This window comes from Balaenoptera acutorostrata, chromosome 5 (genome assembly GCF_949987535.1).
Source record: "Balaenoptera acutorostrata chromosome 5, mBalAcu1.1, whole genome shotgun sequence".
NCBI classification, from domain to species: Eukaryota; Metazoa; Chordata; class Mammalia; order Artiodactyla; family Balaenopteridae; genus Balaenoptera; species Balaenoptera acutorostrata.
The window spans coordinates 70,857,215-70,876,842 of NC_080068.1; the positions used below are offsets into that span (position 1 = coordinate 70,857,215).

Consider the following 19,628-nt stretch of genomic DNA (forward strand, 5'->3'; position numbering starts at 1 on the left):
TCCTGTTGAATCAGCTAATAACATGCATAAGCATTCTGTAATTCATTCCTAATATGATTTCATGTTTATATGGCATAATCACTAGAAAATGAAATCACTAAATATATTTTCAGAGTAAGAATTTTTTATCTAGTATTATAAAAACAAAGGTAAGCAAAAATACGTAGTGATGGCTTCACAAGTTATTTGAAACATGAACTTTCTCATGTCACTTGTTGGGAGTGGACAGGGCTTCTAAAGAGTGAGACAAGAGCTAAGGCTCTAAGGGAAAAGGCTGCACCTGGCACTGTGCTTGGGACACAATAGATGCTTGATTCGAGTTTGATGAATGACTTTTTTTAAAGCTGCCCAATGCGCTTCACACTTAGAGGTGTCTGATTTGCTTTAATAATAATGGCCAGTATTAATTGAGCAGTTACTCTAGTCACATACTTTGCATGAGATAATATATCTTATTTAATTCCCTCAAGAATCCTGTAAGTAGGATTATCGCTCCTGATTTACAGATGGGAAAACTGAGGCTCAGGATAGTTAAATAATTTGGTGAAGGATACACCTTGACTTAGGATTCAAACCAGATTGTCTGATTCCAGGTTCTGGAGTTTCATGCTCTTAGCCATTAAACTATACTGCTTCCCTTCCCTTCCCTTACAGGCACATCTCCTTGACAGGTGCTAGCTATTATCATTACTGCTGTGGTTGGCATCATTATTATTAAATCAAGTGAGTAAGGTAGCAAGCAAAGGGTATGTTGTTAGTTACAGGGCTTTAAATATGTGGTTAATAGAAAGTTAGAAAAGGTAATCCTTCTCTCCTCTTTTCCAAACAATTTGAGGGCTATATTTTAGTCTGCTCTTCCCTCACAAGTCTATTCTTCACATTTCAGAGGTCAGAGGGAGTTAAAGGGGGCAGGGGAAAAAAAGCAAAGGAAAACAGGATGGAGTATACTCAACTGTTTCTTAGGTTGAGACCTTGCAATCTTTAAACACAAAAGTGCCTATTTTTTGAAAGATAAATCCAATTCAAGTGCAATTTAAGCTCAGCAGAATGATTTCTGAATGCCTATACTTGCAACCTGAAAATTGCTGGGAGAAACAGAAGGCGTTTCTTCAAACATCTTTTTACAGAGATGTGGACTGTCTATACCATCCGTCCTCCAAACACCCTTCCCATTTCTAAGACCAGCAAGAGTCCGATTACCAAACAGTTCACATTAATTACATTTGAATGGTTAGTTTATATTCCTTATGCTCTGACTTATTTCAGAAAATAGTCAAGTATGCTTTCACAGATCCATGTAATACTGCGAGAAAAAGGGAAGTAATAGGAAAATATGGGTAGCAGACATACTCATTTTGCTTACGTGAAACTTACAGTACAACAATGTTGGGTTCTGTCATACTGTAAGTTTCACCTAAACAAAACGAATATGCCTGCTACCCGTATTTTGTTTGTTGTTTTTCTAATGTTCTATATGTCACTGTAAAGCTCTGTGGCCTCTTGTGTCATTAATGTGCACAGGGCCCATATGCTATATTTTATAGCGCTAAGCACTTTGCATGTGTGTTTTCAATTACTATTAGAGAATGTTTAGTATGGTAGAGTATAAATTATATACTTTTATCTTTGTTTTAACAACATATTGCTGGCATTATTCGTGATTTATTCAGTACTAAGTCACTGGTTGTAAATGTTATTCTTTGGGGATAAAATTCATTCCCCATTCTTCATGTCTCCTTGGAGGGGAACCGACTTAGAAAATCATCTCTGGCCTCTCTCCCTCTCACCCTTTACTTCTTGGGAGGATTTTTCTAATTAATTAAGCTTGTAAGAATGAACTGGGGGGGCTTCCCTGGTGGCGCAGTGGTTGAGAATCTGCCTGCTAATGCAGGGGACACGGGTTCAAGCCCTGGTCTGGGAAGATCCCACATGCCGCGCAGCAACTGGGCCCGTGAGCCACAATTACTGAGCCTGCGCGTCTGGAGCCTGTGCTCCGCAGCAAGAGAGGCCGCGATAGTGAGAGGCCCGCGCACTGCGATGAAGAGTGGCCCCCGCTTGCCACAACTGGAGAGAGCCCTCGCACAGAAACGAACACCCAACACAGTCATAAATAAATAAATGAATAAATAAATAATTAATTTTAAAAAAAAAAAGAGGAAGTACAAATTGCTATGGGTATTAGTGAAGGGAACAATTACGCATAAGCAGAAGAGAAATTATCAGAGGAAAGAAATCAAAAAAAAAAAAAAAAGAATGAACTGGGCATGCTTGTCTCAAACACCTCCTCACTCTTCTCCCTGGAACCTGCCGGTTTGCAGAAGGGGTGTTTCCTTGCGTTATCTTCTCCACTAAGGGGAGAGTTTGACAGGGCAGACTCTGCCCCTGCCAGGTAGGTCAGCTGCTTTGGGGGAGCCAGCATCATGTATTGTTGGAGGAATGTATTAGCAGGTCCATGTGGACACACTTAAGCCATGTTGTCCAAATACGTTTATCAGAATCAAAAGAGATATTTTGATCCTCCTGCCAGATTCCTCTGCCTGCCTCTCAGTTGACTGAAAACTTGAGGGAAAAGGAAATGTTATTTAGTACCCTCAAATTCCAACAGTACTTCCAACTGGAGTAATCCTGTAGGAAAAGGGAATTTCATCTTTCCGTAGTCTGGTTTACCATGCAGTTTCAAGCACTTGCAGGCTCTGAGTTGGGTCTACTTAATTCCTAGCTGTGTGACCCGGGTTGGACAAGTCTTCTAACCTGCAGTCCAGTTTATTTATCTGTAAAATGGGGCTATAATAGTACTAACGTTATACAAAATGAAGATTAAATACAATAATGCACTTAGCACAGCACTTGCTCAGTAATTGCTGGCTAACATGGCCATCATGCTGCCTTGTACCATCGTTAAGGACTGCCTGCATCTCAAAGGTTTCTATGCCTGATTTTTTTTCCTTTTTCTTTTTCTTTTTTTTTGGGGGGGCCACGCCACATGGCTTGCAGGATCTCAGTTCCTGGACCAGGGATTGAACCCGGGCCCCGGCAGTGAAAGCCCAGTGTCCTAACCACTAGGCCACCAGGGAACGCCCTCTATGCCTGATTTTTAAAACCAGCAACACAGAGAAAAATACTGCGGGAAAAAAAAAAAAAGGAAGAAGAAAGTAAGAAAGGTCAATGCATGGAAGTCAAAGTAATGTGTTAATAATATGTCTTGGCATTTGTGTACTTCAAAAAAGACCAAAGAAACCCACTCGTGATTCCCAAAGTGGGTCACAACAAAATCCACCAGTTTGTCGGAAATGTTAACAGTCAGAGTGATGGCTGGTGCAATCTCGCCCTCTGGTGACGGAAGAAGGCGATGCTCTGATTTCACAATCGGGTATCTTGACAAAACCATAATCCTGTACTCGAATGGAAAGAAACACGTGCGTCACTATTGGTCCCACCATATCATGCAAACAGGACTAAGAATATGTGTTCAAGAGGGCTGCGCACACTTCAAGCATCCCACTGAGGGGCACTGAGAGCAATAATGTGGCGGAGAGGTATGGGGCAGTCTGCCGGACTGTTCATTGCATCTGGGCTATTCAGCACGTCTCACTGTGTCACCAAGCACAACACTATCAACTCTGTTTAATAAGTGCTACGGAAACACGAAAAGGGCAGAATTAGGATACACAAACTCCATTTTACTAGCACTGTTACTCTGGCCACTTATCTGCATAAACAATTCTAATATTAATCAACGCATTTGAGAATGTACGACCTTGCCAGCCAGGACACAGAGCAACAATTTACAAAATTAGAAATTACAAATGGTCCGATAAAGATAGGAAAACCCGTTCCGCCTCACTCTAAGTCAAAGAACTACATGTGGAAAGGATGATCAGAGCTCAGACCTCAGGCTGCGCACACTGTCTGGCCTCCTGAAGTTCCACTGACAGAACCACGCCTACAGTGATGATCCCTGAATGCACATGCCCAGCCTGTGCTGTCCCACTCGGCCCTCCAGGCTGCACACAAGCACCTATGGACGTCACCTGACCGTCCAGGGGCATCTTCAATTTAGCACAATCCTGATGCTCACCTGGTCATTCCTGTCCCATTAAATGGCATCATCTCCTATCAGGGACTCAGGTAAAACACCCTGGTGTATCCTTGTCACTTCCAGCTCTGACATCTAAACCATCAGGAAGTCCTGTCAGCCCTGCTCCAAAATAGCTCCTGAGTTTGCCCCCCTCTCTCCATCTCCACGGCTCCCACTGTCATTTCTCACCTGTGCTAATGCCTCTACCTCATCACCTGTCTCCCTGCTCCCACTCCTGCCCCCTGACAATCTGTTTTTCTAGGAACAGCCGGAATGATCTTTCAAAAATGTAAATCAGATCAGATTGCTCCCGTGTTTACAATCCTCCAGTGGTTTCCTATCAAAACTGAATTAAAGGGCTTCCCTGGTGGCGCAGTGGTTGAGAGTCTGCCTGCCAATGCAGGGGACACGGGTTCGAGCCCTGGTCTGGGAAGATCCCACATGCCGCGGAGCAACTGGGCCCGTGAGCCACAACTACTGAGCCTGCGCGTCTGGAGCCTGTGCTCCGCAACAAGAGAGGCCGCGATAGTGAGAGGCCCGCGCACAGCGATGAAGAGTGGCCCGCGCTTGCCACCACTAGAGAAAGCCCTCGCACAGAAACGAAGACCCAACAAAGCCAAAAATAAATAAATAAACAAATGTGGGGTTTAAAAAAAAAAAAAAACTGAATTAAAGGGCTCCCATGGTGGCGCAGTGGTTAAGAATCCGCCTGCCAATGCAGGAGACACGGGTTCGAGCCCTGGTCCGGGAAGATCCCACTTGCCGCGGAGCAACTAAGCCCGTGCGCCACAACTACTGAGCCTGCGCTCTAGAGCCCATGAGCCACAACTAGAGCCCGTGCGCCTAGAGCCCGTGCTCTGCAACAAGAGAAGCCACTGCAATGAGAAGCCTGCACACCACAACGAAGAGTAGCCCCCGCTCGCCACAACTAGAGAAAAGCCCGCATACAGCAACAAAGACCCAACACAGCCAAAAATAATAAAATTAAATAAATAAATTTATTTTTTTTAAAAACTGAATTAAATCAGTGCTAAGCATGGCTTATGGGACCTGTAAGATCAGGGGCACACCTTTGACCTCCTTTCTTACTAGCTCCCCCTCAAACCCTGTGCTCCAGCACACCAGGACTGACCCGGACTCAAGTCTTTACACTGGCTCCTCCCACAGCGGGTCCTGGGTCCTCCTCATCATGGGGTCGGCAGAGAGACCTTCCTGACCACGCTACCTACAGCAGCATCCCCCACTGCCCTGCCCACCCAGCCGCTCTCCTTTTCCACACAGCACTTACCATTATCTCAAATTATTTATTTCTGTGTGTCCATGATTATTTTCCGTCTCTTCACACTATAATGTAAGCTCCATGAGGACAGCGTCCAGGACAGACACGTTTAGTGCTGTAACTTCAGCTCCTACCCTAAATGGTTTTTATAAGAGTGAAGAACTGAAAGTATCCAGCGAAAGGGAAACCATTAAAACAGGATGGAATATGCATATCTTCAGCACCTCCTCATCCTCCAAGAAGCATCACTGGGATATATTCATAGGACTAAGGTATAACAATATCAACTATCCACTCCAAGTCTATGCTGCCTAGTCTTTCAGGGATATGTTTGGGATTAATTCCGAAGGGACACTCACCCCCAAGTGTGATCCCTTGCGCTTGGACCAAAGTTGGTATAGAAACCCAGCTTCTCCCCTAACCACATGGTCAGGTCATTGTTCCCAATATAGGGCTTAGAAGCCTCGCTCTCCAAAATTGTAATGAAATCTGCACCTGTTCAGAAAAAAAAAAATGCACATGGTGATTAACCATAGCAATGTAAAAACAATTAGCAAAACTTGATTCTTTAATCCCCTGCCTTTACTCATAAATCAAAAACCAAAGTAATTCCTAATGAGTTACTAAAGTGAACTGGTTCAAATCTGAGCTGTAAAAATTTTTTTACCATATTTAGAACGCAATTAAAACATGGGACACCTTGAGGAAATGTAGGAAAGGATAAAAACATAACTTTTCTAAATTTTCAAATATTAACATCGTTTCCCAAATTTCAAATAAGCTTAATACCTTTCTCAAATATCCAATTTATGTTCAGAAACAATAGAGTATACAGTAGTGTTTTATTCCTGGGCAAACACCTCCATTGTATTGACACAGAAGTAAGTTTATTCAGATACCCTGGTCAGATTTGCCCGAGGCCTGTAATCAGGACTAAAGGACTAAGGGCCAGAGAAATTTCTTAATGGCATTAGAATCATACAGACCCTCAGCTATTTCTCAGGAGACATGCTTATCATTAGGAATAACTAGAACAGTTCAGCCCTTTAAGTCTCTTGCTCCATTCTCCATGTTGTTGATCTAAGAACCAAACACCCACATATTTTAAAGGATGCTTCATCCAAATATGAGTACCCCAGGGCATGGAAACAAATAAAATTGGCCCTCAGGCTCTTGAAAGCAATTTGATTTGCAAATGAGCATCACTCCAACCCATTCTGCCTTTTAATCTGACAGTTTTCTGGTCCCCAACAGTGGGTTCCCAAGTGACAGGAGCCACCAGCAGGGGCATTTCCAAGAGCAAAGGCATGACAAGATTCTCCTGCAGATACCCAGTATGAGACTTTGTTCAGAATCAAGTGAATTAATTGCTCTCAAGCAAACACAGACGTGGTTACAGAAGTTTAATCCTCCTGTAGCCGCCCACCAAAGTAAAGCCTTTTTAAGAGATTAGTTTATGACCCAGCAAACCCTCCTCCTATTACTTATGATCTTGCTCAAAATAAACGTAACAGTAGGAGTTTCTCAAAACCTGGAAATAATTTCAGTAAGACTTACCTGTTTGACTGAGCAGTTGAGCTGATCTTTCTAAATTAGACCATCCTTCACTGTCAAAGCCAAACCTGAAAGGCCAGATGGCGGCAGAGACCTCTGTGGCTGGTGCCTGAGGAATTGTTTTAATGATAATTTAGGATGAATGAACAAAGGCAGTTTCAGTGATCCACTCTTCTCCACCTCTCTCCACCAAAATTCATATTTCAGCACAGGATATTTTTTAGGCATCTGCCCACAGCTAATGCATAATAATATGGAGATATTTGCTAGTAGGTATTTTATAACCTGTGAATTTCTAGCTTAGGTTTGGAAGTTAGGAAGAATGTTTGGAAAGTGATATTTCTGATAAGCATTGTTTATAATAGCAAAAAATTAGAAATAACCTGGCTGTTGTTTCAATAGGAAAAATAGGAAAATGAATTAAAAAATGAGCATACATAAAATGGAATACTATACAGCCCTAATAAATGAATTAGGGCTACATATTTCCATATGGATGAATCTCACCAGGATTATTTTAAATAAAAAATTAAGTTGCAAAATATATATGTCAGATGTTATTTAGATAAAGTTAAAAACATGGAAAAATACAATATTGTATAGAGGTGTGTCATGTGTAGTAACAATATAAAGAAATGCATGAATATGATAACAAGCATATGCAGGAAGGGGTTACCCTTATATCAGAGAATGAGACCACAGAGGGATACACAGAGTCCTTTACCATATTTACAGAATGGTCTGCCAACTCTGAGTTATACATGGTGTTGCTCCCCACTGCGCTGGCAAGGCCAAGGTTCAGGAGCACAGCACCCTCTGAAGAGTCCTCTTTTGAGCCCATGGGCCCAGTCAGAGAATGCAGTGTCCAACCCTAACCATCTATTTCAAACTAATACCAACGGATCAACAACAGGGATCCTGTGAAAGAGTATGGTCAGATTAGACCAACTCTATCACCACAACCGAAAAAAACAACTCAAAGTGGAACATACAAGTTCAAGCTGAGAGAAGGGTAAGCACCACCTCTTTGCACAGGAGGGCCACCACTTAACCTAAACAGCTCATTGTGCTACAGCAGTGAGATGTGAATCTCATCTCTATGCAAGAGATATTACTCAGTTTACCGAATGTCCTATAAAGAGAACAGAACCATCAAGAGAGACTTCAAGAGGCATGATTATATTAATCAAATTATGCCTTTTCATGTAACTACATACCTATGATTAACTCTGGCTCTCATCACTCCAAAACCTGTTATTCCCACGTCAGTAAATGCTACCACCCTCCACCCAGTTGCTCAAGCCAAAACATAGAAGTCATCCTTGATTCTTTCCTTCTTCTCATTCAGTGTCATCTAATCCATCCCCAACTCCTATCAGCTTTACTTTCAAAATCTATTGTAAGTCTATCCACTCCTCTCCAACTCCAGGGCCACGGCCCCCATCCAAACTTCCAGGTCTCTCTCCTGGACAACTGAAAAAGCCTCATAACTTATCTCCCTGCTTCTACTCTACAATCCATTCTTCACAGAGCAGCCAAGTTAATATATATCATGTTTCTTCATGCTCCTGCTTGAAATATTCTGGTGGCTTCCACTGCAAGAAAAATAAAGTCAGAACTCCTTTCTGTGCTCTGTAGGCCGTATATCATATAAAATTCTATATCAAAACTTTTAATGACTTACCCCTCTTCCCAATTTCTTCTCATAGGTTTTATGCCGTAGTCCTAATCCCAACAACCCCACACCAACAAGCAGCCACAAAACTAAACAGAAACCAGAAATAATTGTTTAGAAGAAACTAAGTTTCTTTTTTAAAAAAATAACTTTATGAAAATATTGAATTTATTGGCCAAGATTTTATGCAAAGGGGCAATGTCCAGTTCCTGGGTTAATTTTCATGTGTGACACGCATATATAACCCATACTTTAAACTCAGGTTTCAAAGAAGCTTCCCTAAAAATGTTCCAAGAACCATGAACTAAAATAAAAATAAATCACAAATATATACAAGAAATAATATACAAGAAAGCAAGTCTCCATGAGCAGTAACCACAGCAAAAACACCCTGCTGAATCAAACCCAAAATACTTCAGATATTAAAAGTTTTAGAATCGAATATAAAATAAGCATGCTTAACATGTTTAGAAAAATAAAAGAGGATATTCCATGGGATACCTAAGAAATATGGGATTAAATTAACGGGCAAGAAAATTTGTAAAGAAATTAAATAGACTTCTAGAAATAAAATTATATAATAATTCTAACAATTAAAATTAGAAACTCAATGGACAAGATAAAAAGCAGATTAGACAAAACTTAATGGAGAACTAGTACAAGGGGCAGCTTAAAAACAAAGGTAGAGAATATGAAAGAGGTTAAGGGATATGAAGAAGAGAATAAGAAGATCCAACACATATCTAACTGGAGTCAAAAAAGGAGAGAAGAGAAAGAATGGGGAAGAGGTAATATTTGCAGAAATAATGCTGAGAATTTTCCAGAATTGATAAAAAAACATGACTCTTAAGATTCAAAAAGCCCAAACACTCGCAAGTAAGGGAGGGGCTGGATCCGCATCCAGATGTATTACAGTGAAACTCAGAACACCAAAACAAAGAAAAATCTTAAATGCTGCCAGAGAGAAAAGCCACTGTATCTTCAAAAGAGCAAAGATTACACTGATGGCTGACTTCCCAAGAGCAAAAATGGAAGTCAGACGATAGGGGAATACTATCTTTAATGTTCTGAGAAAAAAATAACCAACTACTGAAAAAAAGAAATTGAAGGTATAATTTCCAACCTAGAAAGAGGAGTGGAGAGGAGAAGGATAAGAAAAAAGGAAAAAGAAAACCCAATCAATGCAAAAGCAAGAAGAAAAAAGAGGAAAAATATGCCTAGAGAAAGTAGAAAAACAAAGTAAGAGTATGGAAATAAATCATAACACAAGGGAAATCATGACAAAAATAAATTACATTTCAAGTTAAAAGACAAAGATTGACATTCTAGTAAAAGCAAACAATGAAGACAGTAAGGAGATCAGTGGTTGCCAGGGTCTGGAGGAAGGAGGGAAGGATGAATTGGTTGAGCACATTACCATGCTTACGACAGTGAAACTATTCTGTATGATACTGTATAGTGGATAAATGTCATTATACATTTGTCAAAACCCACAGAACACATAAAAAAAGAGTGAACTCGAATATAAACTGTGGACTTCAGTGAATAATAATGTATCAATATTGGCTCATCAATTGTAATAATGCAAGATGTTAATAATGGTGGAAACTGAGGAGGTGGGAGTGTGAGCCGGTATATGGGAACTCCACACTTTCTGCTCAATTTGTCTGTAAACCTAAAACTGCTCTGAAAAATAAAATCTATTAATTTTTTTTTAAAAAGCAGACAGTTATTGCCATTGGCAGGGGGAGGGAGGGATGAACAGGCAGAGCACAGAGGATTTTTAAGGCAGTGACACTATGCCATATGATATTACAATGGTGGATATATATCATTATACGTTCATCAAAAACCACAGAATGTACAACATCAAGAATGAGTCCTAATGTAAACAAAGGGCTTTGGGTGATAGTCCTGTTTCATTGTAGGTTCATCAGTTGTGGTAGGGCAGGTCACTAGCAGGGAAGGCTGTGTATATGTGGGCTCAGAGGGTCCTATGGGAAATCTCTGTACTTTCTGCTCAATTCTGCTGTGAACCAAAAATGGGTCCAAAAAATAAAGCTTGTTTTGGGGCTTCCCTGGTGGTGCAGTGGTTGAGAATCTGCCTGCCATTGCAGGGGACACGGGTTTGAGCCCTGGTCTGGGGAGATCCCACATGCCACGGAGCAACTGGGCCCGTGAGCCACAACTACTGAGCCTGCGCGTCTGGAGCCTGTGCCCCGCAACGGGAGGGGCCGCGATAGTGAAAGGCCCGCGCACCGCGATGAAGAGCGGCCCCCGCACCGCAATGAAGAGTGGCCCCCACTTGCCGCAACTAGAGAAAGCCCTCACACGAAAGAAATTAAAAAAAAAAAAAAAAAATTAAAAAAAAATAAAATAAAATAAAAATAAAGCTTGTTTTGGAAAATCATACAAAGCTATCTAAACAACTTTGTAAATAAGTTGTTTCAAGTGCCTCAATTTGATGAATGAATTAAATAATTTAATAATAATAGTAATAATAAAGACAAAGATTATCAGGACTAAAAACAAACAAACAAAAGCCACCAGATGCTGATTTCAAGGGACAGACCTAAAGTATAAGAATATATACAAAAAAAAAAAAAAAAACCACCTAAATTTAAATTTTTCCCCTAAATTTTAATATAACTTTTTCAAATTATGATGGAACATATATGAAGGGGTTTATCTAATGATCTTACTGCTTCATGACATTTCTTTTAGAAATATATTAAAATTTTATTTAGCTTCTTAATTGTTTTTTAGCTCTTTACACCATAAGATTCTGTCTTCTCTAGTAAAGCATCAAGTCATTGACGGTAGAGACCAGTTTTTATATATCTTTGTATTCTACATAATGCTATGGAGTTATGCAGTATGTTATATCCTAATACACTATCTGCAAATGTTACACATTCAATAAACATTTTTATTTAATCTAGTATATTTTGAGATGAGTCAGACTGAATAGTAAACTAATTTCATGCCTGAGTTTCCAGCTCATCAATATTCCAAACATTAACATATTAAATCTCCCAAAAAAGAACAAGAAATGAAATAAATGGTCTCAACTATTACAACAAAATATTTTGGAAATCCTACCTGTTAAATCTACATTAGAAGTGAAACAAAACTAATACAGAGTATTTATGGTTGAAAAAATACAATATCAGCGATTTGCTTTAAAGTGTTTTACCAAAAAATATAAGGAAGATAGGTATTAACAACATTAGCAAATGTTAATAATTGTTGGAACTGCTTTAAGGGTACATGAGGGTTCATCATACTCTTTAATCTCATATGTCTGAAAATTTATGTTTTATAATAAAATGCTTTTTTTTAAACATCTTTATTGGAGTATAATTGCTTTACAGTGTTGTGTTAGTTTCTGCTGAATAACAAAGTGAATCAGCTATCTGCATACGTATAACCCCATATCCCCTCCCTCTTGCGTCTCCCTCCCACCCTCCCTATCCCACCCCTCTAGGTGGTGACAAAGCTGATCTCCCTGTGCTATGCAGCTGCTTCCGACTAGCTATCTATTTTACATTTGGTAGGGAATATATGTCAATGCCACTCTCTCACTTCGTCCCAGCTTACACTTCCCCCCTCCATGTCCTCAAGTCCATTCTCTACATCTGCGTCTTTATTCCTGTCCTACCCCTAGGTTCTTCCGAACCTTTTTTTTTTTTTTTTTTAGATTCCATATATATGTGTTAGCATATGGTATTTGTTTTTCTCTTTCTCACTTACTTCACTCTTTATGACAGACTCTAGGTCCATCCACCTCACTACAAATAACTCAATTTCACTTCTTTTATTTACATTCCCACCAACAGGGCAAGAGGGTTCCGTTTTCTCCACACCCTCTCCAGCATTTATTGTCTGTAGATTTTTTGATGATGGCCATTCTGACTGGTGTGAGGTGATACCTCATTGTAGTTTTGATTTGCATTTCTCTAACGATTTGTGATGTTGAGCATCTTTTCATGTGTTTGTTGGAGAAATGTCTATTTAGGTCTTCTGCCCATTTTTGGATTGGGTTGTTTGTTCTTTTGATATTGAGCTGCATGAGCTGCTTGTATATTTTGGGGTTTAATTCTTTGTCAGTTGCTTCATTTGCAAATATTTTCTCCCATTCTGAGGGTTGTCCTTTTGTCTTTTTTCTGGTTTCCTTTGCTGTGCAAAAGCTTTTAAGTTTCATTAGGTCCCATTTGTTTATTTTTGTTTTTATTTCCATTTCTCTAGGAGGTGGGTCAAAAAGGATCTTGTGGGCTTCCCTGGTGGCGCAGTGGTTAAGAATCTGCCTGCCAATGCAGGGGACACGGGTTCGAGCCCTGGTCTGGGGAGATCCCACATGCCACGGAGCAACTAAGCCCATGAGCCACAACTACTGAGCCTGCATGTCTGGAGCCTGTGCTCCGCAACGGGAGAGGCCGCAACAGTGAGAGGCCCACACACTGCGATTTAGAGTGGCCCCCACTCGCTGCAACTGGAGAAAGCCCTCGCACAGAAACGAAGACCCAACACAGCCAAAAATAAATATAAATAAATAAATAAATTTAAAAAAAAAAAAAAAAGGATCTTGCTGTGATTTATGTCATACAGTGTTCTGCCTATGTTTTCCTCTAAGAGTTTTATAATGTCTGGCCTTACATTTAGGTCTTTAATCCATTTTGAATTTATTTTTGTATATGGTGTTAGGAAGTGTTCTAATTTCATTCTTTTACATGTAGCTGTCCAGTTTTCCCAGCACCACTTATTGAAGAGGCTGTCTTTTCTCCATCAGATACTCTTGACTCCTTTATCAAAGATAAGGTGACCATATGTGCATGGGTTTATCTCCGGGCTTTCTATCCTGTTCCATTGATCTATATTTTTGTGTGTGTGCCAGTTCCATACTGTCTTGATTACTGTAGTTTTGTAGTATAGTCTGAAGTCCAGGAACCTCAACATAATAAAGGCCATATATGATAATAAAATGCTTTTAAAAAGGAAGCAAAATTATACTCACAAAGTTTCATGTATTTTCCACTCTCTCTGAAAAGCAGTTTAGGACTGTTTTTTGTTTGAAGATGAAAATCAAGGCTTTTCTTGGGACCAAATAGCATATTCAGCCCAATAATTAGCATCACTGTCCCTGTTAAAAAAAGAAAGATGAGGGCTTCCCTGGTGGCGCAGTGGTTGAGAATCTGCCTGCTAATGCAGGAGACACGGGTTCGAGCCCTGGTCTGGGAAGATCCCACATGCCGCGGAGCAGTTGGGCCCGTGAGCCACAGCTGCTGAGCCTGCGCGTCTGGAGCCTGTGCCCCGCAACGGGAGGGGCCGCGATAGTGAAAGGCCCGCGCACCGCGATGAAGAGCGGTCCCCGCACCGCGATGAAGAGTGGCCCCCACTTGCCGCAACTAGAGAAAGCCCTCGTACGAACGGAAGACCCAGCACAGCCAAAAATAAAAAAAAAATAAATAAATAAATAAATAAAAAAAAAAAAAAAAAAGAAAGATGAATATATTACATTCTAATCCAAAAAATCCTTCTAATGGTAAATTCCAGGAGCCTTGATTTCATTTAAATGGACATATCCTGAAAAATCAGTTATTGAGTTATCTCAGTACCTAAGTAATTACTCCAGTTTTACTTTTGATAATTAGGATGATCATAAGAAATCAGGTAGGGTTCTAGAAATTATGCTTTACATTAAAAAACCCCAAACTTTTTCTGATGAGGGGTTACTTTGAATTTCCTGAGTGTTTCCTAGTTGTTAGGTTGGTGATAGTGTCGGTCACTGACTGTTGGTCATGCAGGGAAGGGTGGGGAGAAGAGAAAGCAGCCTTCTGGACTGCCTTAGGGACTCAGTCTTCTCCACTGAAGGGACCACAGGCACCGACCGAGTTGAGGAACAGAAGAGGAGGATTTGTAGGTTCTTAATATGGCAGTGTTTGTGGCAACAGTTCTGGCCTGGATTGTGGGTCCACACAGAGGATGCACGCTGGAATTCACACTGGGCCAAGAAAGATGAGCTTAACTGGGGTGCATTCCAATGTAGCTTACACATGAAGTCTACATACTTCTAACGTTGTATATAATGAGAATGGAAACAGAGGTATGATTGAACAATATATAAATTAGAGAATGTCAAGTAAAAGTTATGCTTAGGTGGAAAGCTAAAAAAAAAAAAAAAAGTTATGTGCAATTTCCAGGAACCAGCAGGAGAAACCTAGACAATACATTTATATCTAGTTTCTGATCTAATACAGATTCTTTTCAATCATTATTCAAAGCTACTCTGAACATTACTAATGTTCCTTAGTTTTTGTGGCCTTATCGACATAATGTCACTCTTACTAAAAAGAATTCTTAGTTGTTTGAAGCTGGAATAAAGCACGATTTCTGCAATTCCATAAGTAGCGAGAAGGAACTCAAAACACCCTTCATTCATAACATTCTAAAGAAAGAAATATATGCTTAGCATGGCTCTTACTTTCATTCGTTTGCTCCACGTGGCAGACCCCCAAACAAGCTGGAGTAAGAAAAAAGCAGGGCATTGGATAGGAAGATAGAGCAGGAGAGAGTACACACACCTGAAAGAAATCAGAAGAAATACAAAGTTCGCAAAGCCGAGACTATCGCAGAGGAAATGCAGCAATGTATGTCTCTGATCAGCTGACAGCCTGATGTCCCACGAGAAATAGCAAATCCTCAAAAGTTTTTAAAAATATCTCACATAATTGAAAAATACCTCTTCCAAATCAGCCTGTCCTGACAGATGTCTAGCTCATAGAGGAGAAAAGTTTATGTGAAAATGTACAGGGCGATTTGGATATATTCCAAGGGCACAAGGGGGAAATGCAGACGAACATAAGTAGAAGCCCAGACTTTTGTGCAGCACTTACCCCAGCTGTAACCCCCTAAGAATTTGTCTAATCTGATGTGTGGTATCTCCCCCAGTACACGGAAGCTCCAGGTGGGTAGGACCCTATGTCTCTTAAATCCCCTACACCTGGCACTGTGCCTGGACCATAGTAGGTGCACAAAAAATTTTTAATGAATAAATGAACAAATGGAAAAATGTCTGAACAAACAAGAACTGAATCCCCTATTAACATGTTTTGTCTCCTCAGTTTTTCAAAGATTTTATCCTGGAGGCTCTGGACATGTTTTACTTAAAATAAAACGACAAGCAATATCTGATCTGTGTCTGCCTGGTGCACATCAGTAATTTCACTATTGCCAGAAGACAGTTTCTGAAATACTGAACTGAACTAAGTTTATGATATTTTAATTTTGGTACATAAGTTCATAACCACTGAAATGGAAGATATGTACTCTATGATTTGAGAATTTACCATTTACACTAAAATTCACATATGAAAAAATCTTTTGGTAAAAAGAGGGTAAATAAAAACCATACATAAAATTCAGGGGAACCAAAAAAAAATCACACTTCCTATATATATTTACAAGCCTACCACCAAAATAGCAATGTGCGCACCATGCTCATATTTTTTCCTTACATATCATATAATATGGGGTTACGGGGACCTCTTTTATACCTTATTATGGATTAAACTTGTTTTTTTCACAGCTATTCACTTCCAAGGCCTTTGCAGTAATAAATATTACTGAAACTCATTAATGAATTAAGAAATTTCTTTTTAAATACTAATTTAGACATTCCTCCAGGTTTTTTTTTTTTTTTAACCAAAAGAGTCTCTTTCAATAAGAAAGGCAAGATCATCCTATGTATCTTAGTCATGTAAAGTGCTAAATCCTAGTCAGCCCTGAAGGGAATTTTTGAGTAGTTACTTGAATCCAGACCTTTCACATGTACTCACCCAAAAGTACATCAGATCTTTCTCTAGCGTACACACCTCCTGGGACAAATTTAAAAGCTGTGCACCATGCACAGAAAAATATTTCTAGAAGATAAAATACCATGGCAGTGGTCATGGCTTTCCCAGGGCCTGACCCTGAGCTGATAAGGTGTCCAAGCACTTGAGGTCACATGGACGCCGTGAAGAGGGCGAGCACACAGCCAGAGAGAGCGGCTGCCCACGTGGGCAGGTAAAGGAGACCCAGAGCCGAGGTCGCTCCTGTTTGTGAGAGAGAGAAAGAAAAACAATCAGACAGGAAAGTCGTAATAGTCTCCTCCATTTTCTTAAAAAAAAAAAAAAAAAAAGAGGAATAATAAGCTTATAGGACGACCGATTTATAACTATTTAGAGCCAGAAGGGACCTTAGGGGCATTCTGGTTCAATTTCTAGACTGGTGAGAAACTAAGGTCTTTGCAAGGTTAACATGCTTTGCTCAAGGTCATGCAGCTAGTTACTTGCACAACTGGAGGTGGAATGTGGGTCCAGTAAATCTCAGTCTAGTGCTATTTCTTCAGGAAGAACAGCAGGAGAGAAGAAGGCATTTTTAGGTTATTTGTGTTAAGATCCTTATAGCAAAAACTGGAAAAAAAGAAAGGAAATTACCTGTAATACCAAAAATTTGTTAATTTAATTTAACCAGCCAGATCTAGGGCATTAGAAAGCATGCAGAGTCATGTTTGTAGAACATTTTTGTTAAGAAACTTTCTAAAGGAGTTTAAATGCTGCCCCTCGTCCCACAATATATAAGTTGACTTTACCAACCCCATAGCCCCCAGAGAAGCTGTGACTGAGACTGCATTTGCAGACTCACTGCTTTACAGTTCTGCAGGCAGTTCATTCATTCACACAACAGCCTCGGAGGTGGTGGGGGCTGTGCAATCTGCCTGGTCCACAGCAGGCACTTAGTAAATGTTTGCTAATTCGTTGAGCCAAATCTGAGGGAATATAACATTTCTCCATAGTCCTATGAAATCCGCTTTGAGACAGCAGCACAGCAGGGACTTACAGCACCCCATTTTGGAGCCATCAATATAACACCTTTGCAGAGAATATGACATCCTCTAGACATTGGACATTTCAGTCAATGTTTTATAACAGTGAGCCACCCTTCAAGCATGTCTACAGCAGCCTCCTTACTGCTTGCGGCAAGAACCCCGAGAAGAGGATCCAGCCAGCTTCTTAGTGCCCCATGGCACTCACCCGTCAGTAAGTTCTACTTGCACCATCACAGGACAATGCCATGTGACTGCCTATTCCTCCCCACTTCAAAAACAACCCACAGATTTTAACTCCATAGTTAGACCTTCAAAATCTTAGATCCAACAACAATTATTTTAATGATAAAAGTTCTTTTTCATTTTGAAATGAACAAACATAATGCCTATTCACTGCAGAAATTTTAAAAATACAGAACTGTGAACAAGCAATTGAGGATCGCCTAGGACTGAGATGCGATGATCCCAGCTAATACTCCTATGTATTTCCCCTATGTCTTTTTCTGTGTATATGCAGAAGTATTTTTACATAAATGGAATCGTTACCACATAGTGAGGATAATATTCTGCTTTTTGTGGGACATTATATCAAGAACATTTTTTTCGTGTTATTAATGTTTTTCTTCTAAAACATGTTTACGTACGTACACTCTTGCACTGGATAAATACACACAAAAATAAGCAACCATTTTCCTATTCTTGGCCATTTAGGAAGCTTCTGACACTGTGAGGAACATTTTTCTTTGTCAATTAATCTCTTACTACACCTCTGATTATTTCCTTAAAATAATTCTTAAAAAGATTCTTAGACGTACAACTACTATGTCAAGAGGCAAAAGCATTTTAAAGAGTCAATACTTGTGGTCAACTGCCTTCCCGGGAGGTTATACCAGTTCTCACTTCCTCCAGAAACCCTGCCAGAAGTCCAAAAGATGAGCCTTTTGAACCCTGCCAAAAGCATTTCTTTTTAAAAATCTTTACCAAATTAATGACTAAGTCATAGCATATTTTTTTTCATAGCATATTTTGATTTTCATTTATTTGATTATTAGGGAGAGGGAATTTTTCCTGTTTACCAGCTTATAATGACTATTTTTCAAAAGAATGAGTCCTAGTTTGATATTTTAATCTAAAGATATCAAAATGACTTTGTTGTGTCTGTCTTACTACAAAGAATTATCTGAAGGGAAAGAAAACATCTCTTCAAATTTCCCTTGACTGTTACCACTTTCATTTTTAATTTAGTTTCTATTTTTAAACAGGCTACATATTTTTAAATCCATTAAAATTGTACTTTCATTTTTTTTAATTTATTTTATTTATTTATTTTTTGGCTGCGTTGGGTCTTCGTTGCTGCGTGTGGGCTTTCTCTAGTTGCGGCGAGCGGGGGCTACTCTTCGTTGCGGTGCGCGGGCTTCTCATTGCGGTGGCTTCTCTCGTTGTGAAGCATGGGCTCTAGGCATGTGGGCTTCAGTAGTTGTGTCTCGCAGGCTCTAGAGCGCAGGCTCAGTAGTTGTGGTGCACGGGCTTAGTTGCTCCGTGGCATGTGGGATCCTCCCCGACCAGGGCTCGAACCCACGTCCCCTGCATTGGCAGGTGGATTCTTAACCACTGCGCCACCAGGGAAGCCCCTAAAATTGTACTTTTAAATGGATTATAAACTCAATCCAAACTCTGAAAGGTAAAAAAAGAGTCCCTCTGTCCCCTGTCACCTATTAGTTCCCCTAGTGAAGGCCAACAGTGTTAGCATTTTCTTCTGCATCCTCCCAGAGGTAGTCTGTGCACAGGAAGAAAAATGCATGTGTGTGCATTTCCCTCTTTGTACACCAGTGGTAGCACATGATACACCGTTACTTTACCTTTTTCTCTTAACTATACAGCATAACTATTTTTTGTTTGAGACTGAGTCCTCCCAAATAATCCCCCCCCAGATCTTTACAACATCTAAGACACCAAGCAGAATTCATGGTAATTGAATATTCCAATGATATTTATTGTAACTAACATGTTCACTTTTAATAGATCAAGTTTCTCATATAATAAAACTGTAAACACACTGTATAGTACACTGGGGTCCTATCAGCGCATTTAGTACATTTATGTCTTTTTAAATAGAACTTCGATTTTACTAATTTAATTGTCATCCAGATCTAAAGTTCCTGTATCTTTGCAT

At 40.0% G+C, this 19,628-nt stretch overlaps 1 protein-coding gene across 1 annotated transcript in view; it reads right to left on the bottom strand.

Moving 5' to 3' along the window:
* The window catches only part of CWH43 (cell wall biogenesis 43 C-terminal homolog), a 50,648-nt gene that overhangs the window by 15,519 nt on the left and 15,501 nt on the right, over positions 1-19,628 (bottom strand). The window contains 6 exon segments of the mRNA XM_007180789.2: positions 3,243-3,392; positions 5,717-5,852; positions 6,915-7,020; positions 8,596-8,675; positions 13,601-13,726; positions 16,422-16,684. Coding sequence (XP_007180851.2) covers positions 3,243-3,392; positions 5,717-5,852; positions 6,915-7,020; positions 8,596-8,675; positions 13,601-13,726; positions 16,422-16,684 — 861 coding nt within the window.